This window comes from Montipora capricornis, chromosome 8, assembly GCF_036669925.1.
Source record: "Montipora capricornis isolate CH-2021 chromosome 8, ASM3666992v2, whole genome shotgun sequence".
NCBI lineage: Eukaryota > Metazoa > Cnidaria > Anthozoa > Scleractinia > Acroporidae > Montipora > Montipora capricornis.
In genome coordinates, this window is record NC_090890.1 from 37,275,449 (window position 1) to 37,288,627 (window position 13,179).

The 13,179-nt window shown below is 41.9% G+C and overlaps 1 protein-coding gene across 1 annotated transcript; it reads left to right on the plus strand.

The window, feature by feature from the left end:
• The first annotated feature begins 1,865 nt into the window (after positions 1 to 1,865).
• Positions 1,866 to 8,745, plus strand: LOC138059929 (transmembrane protein 53-like). Its single transcript, XM_068905587.1, has 3 exons — positions 1,866 to 1,953; positions 5,197 to 5,433; positions 7,741 to 8,745. Exons 1-3 carry the CDS (start codon positions 1,927 to 1,929, stop codon positions 8,329 to 8,331), a joined length of 855 nt encoding a protein of 284 aa, XP_068761688.1. The 5' UTR covers positions 1,866 to 1,926; the 3' UTR covers positions 8,332 to 8,745.
• Positions 8,746 to 13,179: the final 4,434 nt, after the last annotated feature.

The window sequence follows — 13,179 nt, forward strand, 5'->3', positions numbered from 1 at the left end:
CACTTGCCTTGAGATCCGGAAATCCTGGGTTCAAGACTCGCTCTGACCACTCATTGAATTTGATCCTGGTAGTCCTTGGTTCAACTTCCCAGCTGCACTTGTAAATAGCCAACTGGTTTGCCTCCGGTCAGTCGGTATTCTTAAAAGTTGTTGTTGTTCTGTTCCGTCATTTCGTTGTGTTTCATTGGCTCCAAAAAGCCTCTATGGGCAGCGGTCATTTAAGTATGTGTGCATGTATGAAATGTTCACGCGTGTCTTATATGCGCCGAATATTCAACATGTTGAATATATTTTTTAGCACGAGTGAACATTTCCTTCTAGTGTGCGCTCGTGAAAAGCTGTCGTCTTACCATCTTACACCAAGACGCATGCGTAGTATTGGAGATACTACGAATGAATATAGCGGCAAGTGGTGCCGATTTGGTTGTTGAAGCAATGTTAGAAGACCGAATAAGCACATGCACTAGTGAAAATTTAATGGTTTAATTTTTATCTTCGGTTCAACCAACCTGTTTCTCCGCCATTTCTTGGAAAGATTTGGACACCCTGTTGTTATTTGGTCTTGCAACATTGCTTCAGCAACCAAACCACCACTTGGCACCATATTCATTCATCGTATCTGCCATAATACGCATGTGTTTTGGTGTAAGATGGTAACTGAGGAGGTGGCTTTTCAAGCGCGCAAACTTGGAGAAAATGTTCACTCGTACCAAAATTATTTAACATGGCGCCGATGGCAAGAGTGAACATTAGCGCTCAAAACGCCACTACATAATGGAGGAACTTGCTTACGCCAATTAACAGTCACGGGTGAAACTTTGCTAAGCTGATAGCTCTAATGCACATTAGAGCTATCAGCTTTACGGGCTTTACGGCACGCTCTCTCTTTTGCACCATTTGCGTTGCATGCCTAATAGCCCATTTCGGAGTTGCTGCATGCCTCAGTTTCAAACCGAGTCCTGGTGCACAAACATTCAAATGGAAATTAGCTGCGAATTCTTATGCAAATCAAACTCATTTCCCTTACAATAGTTGAGCACCAAGACTCACTTCGAAACCGAGACAAACAGCAACTCGGAAATGGCTCATTACACAAGAGCCAATAGTCCACTTCGGAAAATACCATAATAGGCTTTGTTTGTAATTTCAGAGTTTTGAAGCAAGCAACCCTTGACAATCTTCCTGTCGGCAGGGGCACCCAACGACCAATTTGTTGTAAAATGTATTATTATACCCCAGTTAATGAAAATAAATGTTATTAAGGCATTTTCAGGTGTTTTTCAGTGTTGCTGGGGAAACATTATTATAAAAGGGGTCCCTTTTTTTTTTTTTTTTTTTTTTTTTAGTCGTCCTCAGTCTTCAGAGTTTCTACAGCCAGCTCGGGTTGAAATGCTAGAAAAAGTCAGTAATTCCCAGGCAAAACCTCTATCAATAACGAAATTTCCCAGCCAGCTAATCGAAACACCTGTATTTTTGCTAGCCAGCAAGATTCCTCTGGGGAACAGATTCGTTGGGTGCCCCTGTGTCGGTGTACGTTTGATCAGTGGCTTGATCTGTAGAAGTTGACAAACTAAATATTTTGAGCAAGACCAAATTTGAGCAAATTTTGAGCAAATATAGTACACCACTAAAATCAAATCTACGTTGTATCGGCTCATGCTCAAAATATTTAGTTTCCCTTTGTTCGTCCCCCCAAATTTTGCATAAGCATTCTTTCCAGTTTCTCTTGGGACTTACAATGGTCCCAAGAGAAAACAAAAACAATGCTTATGCAAAATTTAGTGGGGACAAACAAAGAGTATTATGGTATTTTCCGAAGTGCCCTATAGGGTGACCCCTCGTCAAGTGCTACATAAATTAATTCATGTAAATTTAATATGCCGTTGTGTCTGTGGTCTGTTTGGTGCTCGTGCAAAACGGGAGAACATGAACATTTGCTCCGCAAATATTAAGGTAACTGGCCGGCACCTTTCATAATCACTTCTATTGCCTTACTAAATTACAAATTGCGTCTTCATGCTAACAAATGTGAGAGTCTGTGCTACTCCTTGAAGCATAACATGCCAGCTTTTGTTTGGGCGGAGTTGCACAATGTTTCAATTCATGATTCAGATGATTAGCCAACGAAAGAGCAACTTTCTTTTGTAGGGTTGAAAAAGTCCTGTTCTTTCTCACTATAAATGCGGACCGGGTTTGTAGAGATTTATTGAGGGTTTTGTTCTTCCCAGCTGAAAATTCGGCCCACGTTTGTTGATCAAATCATCGACCGCCTCACGACGGTCTTAGGCTGGTGGATGCATTTATTTAGACACTTTCGCCTTGAGTTTCCAGTGACGAACTCTAGATCGAGTATAGCTGAGTATCGAGTTTGACAGTGGTTCGGCTTTGCAAAGATGCCATGTCACTACATGTCAAATGGATTTCATGTGAAAATGTCCACGCTCATGATTTTTAAAAAATAGCTGATTTTCCATTTTATGTAATTTTCAAGCTTACACCGACAGTTCAGCACAACAACGAAAGGTTTCGGTTTTTCATGTTTTTTTTGGCGACGAAGACGGAGGGCAATATTTCAAGAACACCAAGTGTTAAAAATGTGCGCAAAAGTGGGCAAAAGTGATCATGGCCAGTAACATCAATGAAATGGATTATTATTCTTCGCTGTGAAAAAAAAACGATCGATGTGAAAAATAAAGCTCTGTTTGATTTTCTCCTTGACGCCTTCTAAAGATTTCGCGCTAATTTTAAAATAGTGAAGGGTTCTTTGCGTGAAAAGAGAACAGCATGGTATCCTCAATTGGAATAACGTGTTAAAATCAAACGAAATGTAATACGTGGTCAACGCGGGCATCAGAAATTTGCATCGGCTTTACTTAATACGTTTTATGAACTACGGCAATACGCATTACAAAAGTTAAAACTGTCTGGATGATTTTAATTATTTTAAATAGATGATATTTTTCACTGATATATTTAAAAAATTGCTTTCTTCAAAAGAAATTGTTGACAAACAAGCACTCTTGGTGACATTGAATGACCTTTGATGTCGTGTGATTTCAAAAGAATTTCGCTACATGTGATTTAAGACACGTGCATTTCATAGTAAGAGGCTACAACCAGATGCTTCCCTGTATCAGACACGATCCAAACGAATTAATGCCAAAGAAATGGTATTCTTACAAATCGAACAACCAAATTCGTGATATGATCTGTTTAACTCATTCGTTCAAAACACAGACCCGCAGAATTGACCCGCACGTGTTCGCTCAATCTCGTTCCCAGAGTCTCTTCCTCATCGACAATGGAGACCCTGGAAACGAGGTTGCTGTTCGCCATAGTGTGGCTCTCTTTGTTCTGAAATTTCGCCGAGAGGGCGTAACCACAAAATGAAAATAAGGGGCCCTGTTTTCCGTATTTCAATCGAGATGGTGAACTTTTAATCCCCGATAGGCTAGGTTTCGACAGTTGATATTGCCTGCATAGCTCACGCCGAGGCCAAAATAACGCCGACGGTGCCCGGGAGCTTGCAGTTGAGGAAGATCTTAAAAAAGTAAATTCCTGTTTTTGTTATCCCAAAGTTGTACGTATTAAGCCCTAGACAAATGTATTTTCTCACGTTATGTAATGCATGCTTCTTTGTAGTGCTATTTTGGGTGTTCGGTATTCGCAGTTAGCATTGCTTTTCGCAATTTGATAGAGCGCGTGACTATTCGTGTTTCGGTATATAAGGCATTCTTTTGCAGTTCAAGGTCACTCGACGGCATCTCTCGTATATTTCTGTCAATTTTCTTTTCTTTTTACCGTTAATTTAAACGCACAACTGGATCAGTTTAATTATAGAAATGTAGAGATATTTAGAAATCAATGTACTTATTCAAGACGTTTTGATGTAAATTTCTATGTGCGGATATTTTGTAGTTATATTGGTTATCCTGTAAATGATTTTACTTTGACATTGCCCATGTATTCCTAGTCTAGCTATCATTAAACGAGATGCCTATACCTGATTCTTGTCTGCGTCTGATGATATTTAGTATGAAAATGATTTGTTCTCGTTTCACTGCAGACTGATTAGAGAACAAGTACAGAATCAGACAACTTATATCTCTTCTTCTTATTATTATTATTCTTCGTATTATTATTATTATTATTATTATTATTATTATTATTATTATTATTATTATTATTATTGTAATATGTTCTTCAAGTGGATGAATTCCAACCCTACCTTTATATGTCAAGATTGTTTTTAAATCATACTGATCATATCTTGTTCACGATCACTTTTTGTCAAAGGCAACTTTGTGGATGCTTACATGCTCACGAGATCAAATGCGGAATGAGTGCGAAAGTCAATTTAATTAATTGGCCGAAGCGGAAAATATCGCGATACTCTTTATTTGTGCCCCCAGATTTTGAATGAGTATTGTTTTTGTTTTTTTCGTGGGACCAGTGTAAGTCCCAGAGAAACAAGAAACAATGCTTATGCAAAATTTTGTGGAGACAAACATAGTATTATGGTATTTTCAGACTCGGCCAATTAGGACGGTGCCTACTATTGTTATTTTGCATACGTCCTGCGCATCGCGAGAATTCAGGTTTTCTTTGGGTGGTACTTACCAATACAGGGAAATTTTGGCGCGTTGTAAAACTATGCGGAGAAAGCGGAACTTTGCAAGTGCTCTTGGTATCAAAAACGAAAACTGGAGCAAACCATGTCTTTTATTTTTCAGAGATAATTAATCTTCAATTTGGAAGAGAACGCCATGTTCATTGCTTTGTATTTTAGAGCTCTTTACAAATATTCTTGATTAATTATCTGTGAAAAATGCGTGGTTTTGGATCTCAATAACATTTGTTAGGACCGATTTACACGATACGACGTTTGTTGCATGCGACAAGCTTACGACAGGCTTACAACTCGTTTACGATTGTACGTCAGAGAAAATGTCGTAGCATTTTAAAACATGTTTTAAAACGCTGCGACAATCGTACGTCATGTCGTAGGCCTGTCGTAAGCTGAACGCATGCGCCAAAATCGTACCATCTAAATCGGCCCTTATAAAGATTTACTTTTCCCCATATTCTTAAAACGGGCAAAAATACCTTTGAATTAGTAGGAAGCGACCTTAAGAGAATCAGTTAGAGCAGGAGTCCAGATTAGCGCTTTAAATCCGTTTCTTTTCTTTTTATTAGCCCTTCGTTTCAAGGACATTATGGCCTCTCGCATTAAGGCCACTTCACAGCAGTGTAGCCCTGCAAAGTATGGAACTTTACCCGTGTCCGGAGAGATTTAAAAAGGAAGGCGAGGTTCGTCCGGTGGTAGTTCTTTTTGGTTGGCTTCTGGCTAAGAGCCGCCATCTGCACAAATACGGTGAGCTGTATCACAAGTACGGGGCTGATATCATTACGGTGAAATTAGAAGTCATGGAGGTAAGCGCGAACCTTGCCAACATATGTAGCATTGTTAATCGCTGTCTGTACAAAACATCAACAAGAATGGGCATTAGGAGTTTAAACAAGAACGACTAGGCTTTTATAGATTGTGGTAGCATAATTTTTGGCATAATTTGAGGAAACTAGCGTGGCACTGCTAGCGTAATCGGTATATATTGATAAGCCTGAGATCATTTTTGTTCGGAAGACCTTAGACGACAGCAATGACCAGAACCAGGTTACTGACCAGCGGTTTTCCTTAAAACAATGGTTTGCTGGGGGTGCTCAGTCTCGTGGGCTCAGAAAACCTGGTTGTGGTCATTGTTATTTAAGGTTTTTCTTTTTGTTCAATGTTTTAGCCGCATTCGCAGTTTGGTAACAAAGAGAGAGCCTCCCTAGACGGCAACTACGGCAAAAACGCCATTTCGGAATATAACTTAGTGTTAGTCCATCATTTTCACGTGGTATAAAATGTCCCATTTATCATATAACGAGATTGCTTCGAATTCGAACGGTTTAAAAGTAAAGATAGAAAATGAGCGGTTCATTGTTAGGAGCTGAAGCTGTCTTCAAAACTAAAAATCTGGGGCCGGTTCCTGAAAGGTGTAATAACCCTATTCCAGGGATAAATGTGCCTGAAATAAGGCACATTTATCCCTGGAATAGAGTTATTATACCTTTCAGGAACCCGGCCCTGGTCATTAGCTACTTTCGCAAATCCCATAAAACACCTTGTTCGCCCCCAAAATTTGCATTCACTATTTGCGCAAATCCCACAATACACCTCTTTTACCCCCCTTCACCAACACACCCAAACCACACAAAGAAATAAAAATTGCATAAGCATTTTTTTTGATTTCTCTTGGGTCTCCGATGGCCAGGACAAATTGCAAACAATGATTATGTAAACTTTTTGGGGGTAAACGGGACGTATAATGGGATTTGGAAAAGTAGCGAAATTGCACGTCGTTGCTTTTTTGGAGTACGTCCAAACTATGCACGAAAATGAATGTCGCACATGCGAGACAAGAGGCCGGTCGAAGTCGAAGGCTCCTTTTTCTCTACCTTCTACTGCAACTTACGGCTGGGCGCGTAACCGTTACGGGTGGGCGCTACTCCAATTCCGTTTTATGCACAACTTGTCCCCAGTAATACTGGTACTCATTTGACCCACCACGAATGGATGAAAAGCTGAGTGTCCTGTGAACTTTGGAGCGCACGAATTGGGAGTCGAACTCGGAGCGCTGAAATGCAGTCCGCGCGAGCGATATCCAATACACTACGCGTGCTCCACTATTTTTCCCTCTTTTAACCATTTCATTTTTTGTGACGTTGCTGTAGCCGTAGCCGTAGTCTTAGCCGTTGCTGTAACTCCCCACGGTACCAAAGCCAAAAGGGAATAATATTTTTGGTTAAAAAAGGAAAAATACTCGTGCGGCACGATTTTCCATGCTACTACTTTGTCGTGCTCTGTCAAACAGCAAGGTGAAATCACCAACTTTTAGGTTTCGACGTCAACGCGAGCATTAACAATAAAACATTCATTCTCTATTTTTACTTGGAAACCGTTCGTACCCATCCAGTTACAGGATAGTTCGTCCGCATTGTACTACGTGAACAAGACAAGGAATAATCGCTGAATAATAGTCCTTTTTCGATATATTAAATTCAGCTTGAAGGAGAGGTTTAGAAGACAAAGACAAAGATAAGTTTGAGCTATTTTAAGTATTTCATGATTATTCCATCTTGTTTATATTATACAATATGAGCGAAGTGCCCTTTTAAATTAACTCGATTGGTATGGACGGATTTGAAGTAAAGAGTGAGACTGAAAGATTCTCTGGTTTGTCCACGTTGTCGTCAAAATCTTAAATTTGCACGGTCATTTTGGTTCTTTTAGCCAATAATATTACTGCTTTTTGGTGTTGTCGTTGCAATAGCAATAGGCCTTTTGCAACAAACGATCACATGGTACAAAATCCGCCATGCTGGAGGGCAAGCTCATTATTATCCCCCCACTGGGACATTAAAACAAAGAGACCTGAACCAGTCAAGCTTGACTTGCCTTTGTTTTTATGTCCCAGTGGGGAAATAATAATGAGCTTGCCCTCCAGCATGGCGGATTTTGTACCATGTGATCGTTTGTTGTAAAAGGCCTATTTGCACGTCACCGTTCTGTAATTTGCCAACATTTTGCAACGCGAACAAGCTGCTGTACTGGCCAAATATTTGCGATCCCGGAAAGCTTATTTTCAACTGACGCATTGTAAATTAGAGTCTTGATTACTTTCATCTTTCTCCCAGATTCTACGCCCACGAAAAGCTGAATTGATAGCCACCAAAGTTCTAAAGGAGCTTACCTCAGCAGAGAACAAAGACAGACCCGTCGTGGTCCACGGTTTTTCAGTGGGTGGGTACCTTTACAGCCATGTTCTCAAGTTAATGGAAAACTTGGATATGTTCTCACCGGTAAAGCAGAGAATTCTCGGACAGATCTTTGATTCCCCGGTGGATTTTCAAGGCGTCCCGCGCGGTATTTCAAACGCTGCTTCAAAGAACCCCTTGATTCGCTGGTTGATGCGTTCCTCTATTGAGTTATACTTGAGGCTCGTGCATTACACAAGCAAAGTCTATTTGGCGCAGTCACATCTGTTCCATAACAACCCCGTAAGATCTCCTGCATTGTTTCTTTTCTCTAAGGATGACAAAATCGCTGACTTTAAGACTTGTCAGGCTTGCGCGGATTTCTGGAAAGAAGAACTAAACATGGACGTGCGTCAGATATGCTTTGAGAGCTCGCCTCATGTTTCCCACTTTTACCTTCACAACGAGGAATACACGCAAGCAGTGACGGATTTCTTGAGAGTCGTAAAACTCCCGGCTGTGAGCGTGTAGACATAATGGCCATGGAATTGTCTTTGCGGGCATTTTTGCTGTTTATTTCCTAGGAGAACCACTGTTAACGTTGATACACACAATTGGTGAAATTTAGGCTTTTCGTTCAGTTGCCGGTTCCAAACTTGGCTCAGTCTCAGAGAAGATGCATTTTTGCAAGCAATGACAACCAACACTTGAAGTTCTGAGACTGCGCAGAAGATCTGAAGCTCCACGAGTCAAAGATTATTTTTCACGTTGATCGAATGAATCGCATGCAGCCAATGACTACCGGAAGAAAGTTTTGCAAGGCAAGGGGTAGAACTAAAGGAGAATAAATTAAATTTCGGTTTGTTAAAAATCAAAGCAGTCACATCACATTTTTCGACCAGTAAGAGGGGTCTATTAAAAAAATCCTATTTAGTGTGAGCGCAAGTATTGTTTGTGGGCTTCGTCATAACCCTTCCTTCATTCGAATGGAACTGGAAACCCAGGCGTTTTTCGCCATGGCCAGGGTTCCCATGCTGGGAGGGCAAAGAGGGGATCCAAGAACAGAACTAGGTGAACAACTTAAAGACGGTCAAGGATTTGTAGTAGGTTTTTGTACTCATAATCTTCAACAAATAGCCTGCGTGGTAAGCGTTCTCGCCCCATTTTTTGCTCGGTCAAAACATGGAAATTTTTCTTCTGTGCCCCACGGAAACGCTTGCTACGCAGACTATCAACAAAATTAATGGATGTTGGCAGAATCCTCGGTAAACACATTCTCAGTTAAACACTCATCTCTTAGGTGATCTCCGGTGCAGGGGCGGATCTAGGGGGAGGGTACAGGGTGTATGTACTCTTTTTAATAAAACTGGTATTCTGGAAAAAAAAAAGCCACCCATCAGCTACGCAATTCCTTAGTGTTGCACCTTAGTGTTGCACCCTCCTAAGAAGAGTCCTGGATCCGCCCCTGAGGTGATTAATTATCTGGAAATAATAATAATAATAATAATAATAATAATAATAATAATAATAATAATAATAATAATAATAATAATAATAATAATAATAATAATAATAATAATAATATCTGACCTGCAAATCGCCCTTTCTCGCAGTCGGAGACTGAATTACTAAGGGCGCAGCTCAACGAGGTAGGACCGAAGGAGCTGTGCAGCCGGCTAGGCGCTCGGCCCCTGAATGACCTCGGAGCACAGCACCACAGCCAGATGGAATAGGCCGGGAGTCGATTTTGAGGAGGGAGGAAAACCGGAGTACCCGGAGAAAAATCCTCGGAGTCAGATTGAGATCGACTGAAACTCAGCCCACATACGATCCGAAGCCAGAGTTGAATCTGGGTCACAGAGGTGGGAGGCGCAGTTGATGACCACTAAACCACCCTGACTTCCATAGACACAAACGAGAGAAAACGTTTGGAGACCCTCAGCCTGACCTAGCCTTGGGTTATGTGAATATTTTCTTAGGTTCTTTTTGGTTAAATAGAAACGGCGGTTTGTTTTCGGAGACATCCATATGAGCGGTAAACACTCTCGCCCTTCAGAATTTACCAGTGAGGTGGCAGTGGTCACTGACCCGATTAGCCCCAAGATCGTTTTTACAAATGCGACAATCATCACAGTTGGTAGCTCGTAAAGGGTCAGTACCTCCATGCATCAATAACCTCTTTTGTTCCCTGAGTCAAGTTTTTCTTCCTTTGATATGATAGCAAGTTTCTTTCATTATGCCAGCATACGCCCGCGGATACCAGTCCTCATTGCAGGCCTTGATAGAATAATTCACCAGCATCTTAAGTCGTTTATACTCATTTCGATTGATCTGATCACGATGGAGATAACGATATGCACACGCCACACGCCGGCACTCGCCGTTTAATACTGGGAGTAAGCTCTTCAGTAAAAAGGTAAAAACGGAGAAACCTCTCGGAGCAGAGTAGAGAGAGAATAGATTCTTCCCACATATGAAGTTGAGTCCGGGAATCACACCTTGTCCCCGTTTGTGAAGCCCAATGGACTGCCGAATACATAAATGGCGACCAAAAATGTACTCTTTTGTTTATGGGCTAATTAGACTCACTAGCCTCGCTCTCAAGTAACATTTCTTTTGTATTTTGTCCATGCAAACGATGCTAGTGAGTCTAACTAGCACATCAACAAAAGAATATCTTTTTTGGCCGCCATTCGTGCATTCGGTCTATCCACTGAAAAGCTGATCTTTCAATATGTTCTCACATGATCTAAACATATTTGAAAAATAAAATGCAAAATGGTGGTGAAACCTCTCCGTGTTCAAGGTATAGAGAGAATTTGGCAGCCGAGAAAGGCCTAGCTAAAAATGTTCGGAAAATCTAAGTAACGACCCCAGGGCTCCAGTGGTGCTTGGCGAGTATTCCGTCTCTGCCAAATCGCCTTCCCAGGAACCCCGTGTCCGGGTGGCCGAGATTTCTTTGTCAGCATTTCAGCGCAGAAGAGCCAGAAGACTTTACTCGAAACCAGCCAGAGGACTCAAAGGTCGTTGTTCTTGGAGTTAAAAAACCAAAAGAATGCTTATTAATGATAATGAATACTATGCAAATCAAAAGTAATCGGACAGATATTCCGGAGGACATTTCGCTATTCGTTAAGTTCAGTGATACGATACAATACAATACAATACAATACAATACAATACAATACAATACAATACAATACAATACATACTTAATTGACCGCTCCTCATAGGGGCTTTTCAGGGCCAATGAAACACAACGAAACGACAGAACAGAACAACAACAACTGTTAAGAATCCCAACTGGCTGGAGGCAAACCAGTTGGCTATTTACAAGTGCGGCCGGGAAGTTGAACCAGGGACTACCAGGATCAAATTCAACGAGTGGTCAGAGCGGGTCTTGAACCCGGGATCTCCGGATCTCAAGGCTAGCGCCCTAACCACTGGGCCACACTACCTCCACACTGCCTCTCAAAATATGCAACCACCTCCTATTATAAAGGGTTGCCCAACCTTATTTCTCCAGAGTACGTTCTATTGGCAGTCCATGACCAGCATTAAAGTAAACTACACTGGCTTCTCCAAAATCATACCTAACAACGTTACAATACAATCGAGAACTGGAAAAATCATAATTTTACGGTCCTCTTCTGGAAGATGAGCACCGGTGGTTCAGTTGGTCGAGCATCGGGATGTCATGCGGGAGGTCGCAGCTTGGAACCCCGGCCGGATCAATACTAAGGTTCTTAAAATAACTGAGGAGAAACTGCTGCCTTTGTAATGACATCTGCCAATGTTAGACTTTCAAGTCTTCTCGAATAAGGACTATAAACCGAAGGCCCCATCTCACAAATATCTTCTATGTTCGTAAGTTCCCTGTGGGACGTTAAAGAACGCACACACTATTCGAAAAAGAGTAGGGGATGGAGTCTCCGGTGTACGGTGTCTGTCCTGTTCCCTCCAACAGAAGTGACCGGCTTGGCAGTGATGTCTCTAGAGCCTGGTTTCCGTCTAAGACAATTTTTAATGGAAACTTGTGTCTGACATCATCTGTGTTCTATCGGCGGCACAATATTGTTCGACCTGAGACACGTCCAATCAGACTTGAAGTGCGCTCCTTTTTCTCCTCGCTTCGCAGAGGATTAGTAGTACACTTGTCTGCGGTTCGGGGCCTGGCCGGGGACATTGTGTTGTGTTCTTGGGCAAGACACTTTACTCTCACGGTGCCTCTCCACCCAGGTGTATAAATGGGTACCGGCGTAATGCTGGGGGTAACCCTGCGATGGACTAGCATCCCATCCAGGGAGGAGTATAAATACTCCTAGTGGCTTCATGCTACGGAAACCGGAGATAAGCGCCGGCCTGATGGGCCTTCCTAGGCTCGTAACAGAGACTTGTCTGCGGTTGCTTCAGATTTAAATTTAAACATTTGCCTCCTGTGTTTACGATCGTCTGCGATAAGACCAAAGCAGACAGCTTCCGATGGTCGCAGACCGTTGCAGATCATATCGAAACCAGGCTTTACGGTGCATGGGGCCACCTAAGCAGAAACAGCCATAAGTCAAAAAGGGACTTTACCGAGTGCTGGAACACGTAGATGTAGATGTAGACGAATGCACCTGCTTTCGATACCTTCTTTTTGAGATAACTTGTGTGCTCATTAAAGACAAAGAGATCGACCAAAACACGCAGGACCCAGTTGTTTGAAGGATGGATGGCGCTACCAAGTGGATAAATCACTATCCACTGGATAACTCAATTGGCTTTGCTGGTGTTTATCCAGTGGATAGTGATTTATCCCGGTGGATAGCGTTATCCACCTTTTGAACAACCGAGGCCAGGGGCCCGTTTCTCGAAAGTCCCGAAAACTTTTCGGGTCCGAAAAGCCATTTGTGAAACTGCCAACAGCTTGTTTTAGAAAGCCAATATTTTAACGTGTTTTCAAGGTAACAAAAAGAAAAGTGACTGTTAAGTTTGACGACTTAAATTCTCTCCGTTCTTGAGAGAGAAAGGGAATTGTGAAACCCGAAAATGGCCCATAAAGTTTCGGGACTTTCGAGAAACGGGCCCCAGGGGCCCGTTTCTCGAAAGTCCCGAAAACTTTTCGGGCCCGAAAAGCCATTTGTGAAATTGCCAACCGCTTGTTTTGGAAAGCCGATCTTTTAACATGTTTTCAAGGTCACTAAAAGAAAAATAACTGTGAAGTTTGACGAATTAAATACTCTCCGTTCTTGAGATTCAAAGGGAATTGTGACGCCCGAAAATGGCCCATAAAGTTTCGGGACTTTCGAAAAACGGGCCCCAGCTGGTTTCAGGTGTTTTCGCGCCACTTTAATTATTGGCGCGAAAAGACGTCGTGCGCATTCCTTTGAAAAAAGC

Bases quoted from the DNA above. Each gene is read 5' to 3' on its own strand.
- LOC138059929 (XM_068905587.1), top strand. From the start codon at position 1,927: ATGAACATTTGCTCCGCAAATATTAAG. The intron at 1,954-5,196 runs GTAACTGGCCGG...TCTTTTTATTAG, and splicing joins TTTGCTCCGCAAATATTAAG to CCCTTCGTTTCAAGGACATT. The intron at 5,434-7,740 runs GTAAGCGCGAAC...TCTTTCTCCCAG, and splicing joins TGAAATTAGAAGTCATGGAG to ATTCTACGCCCACGAAAAGC.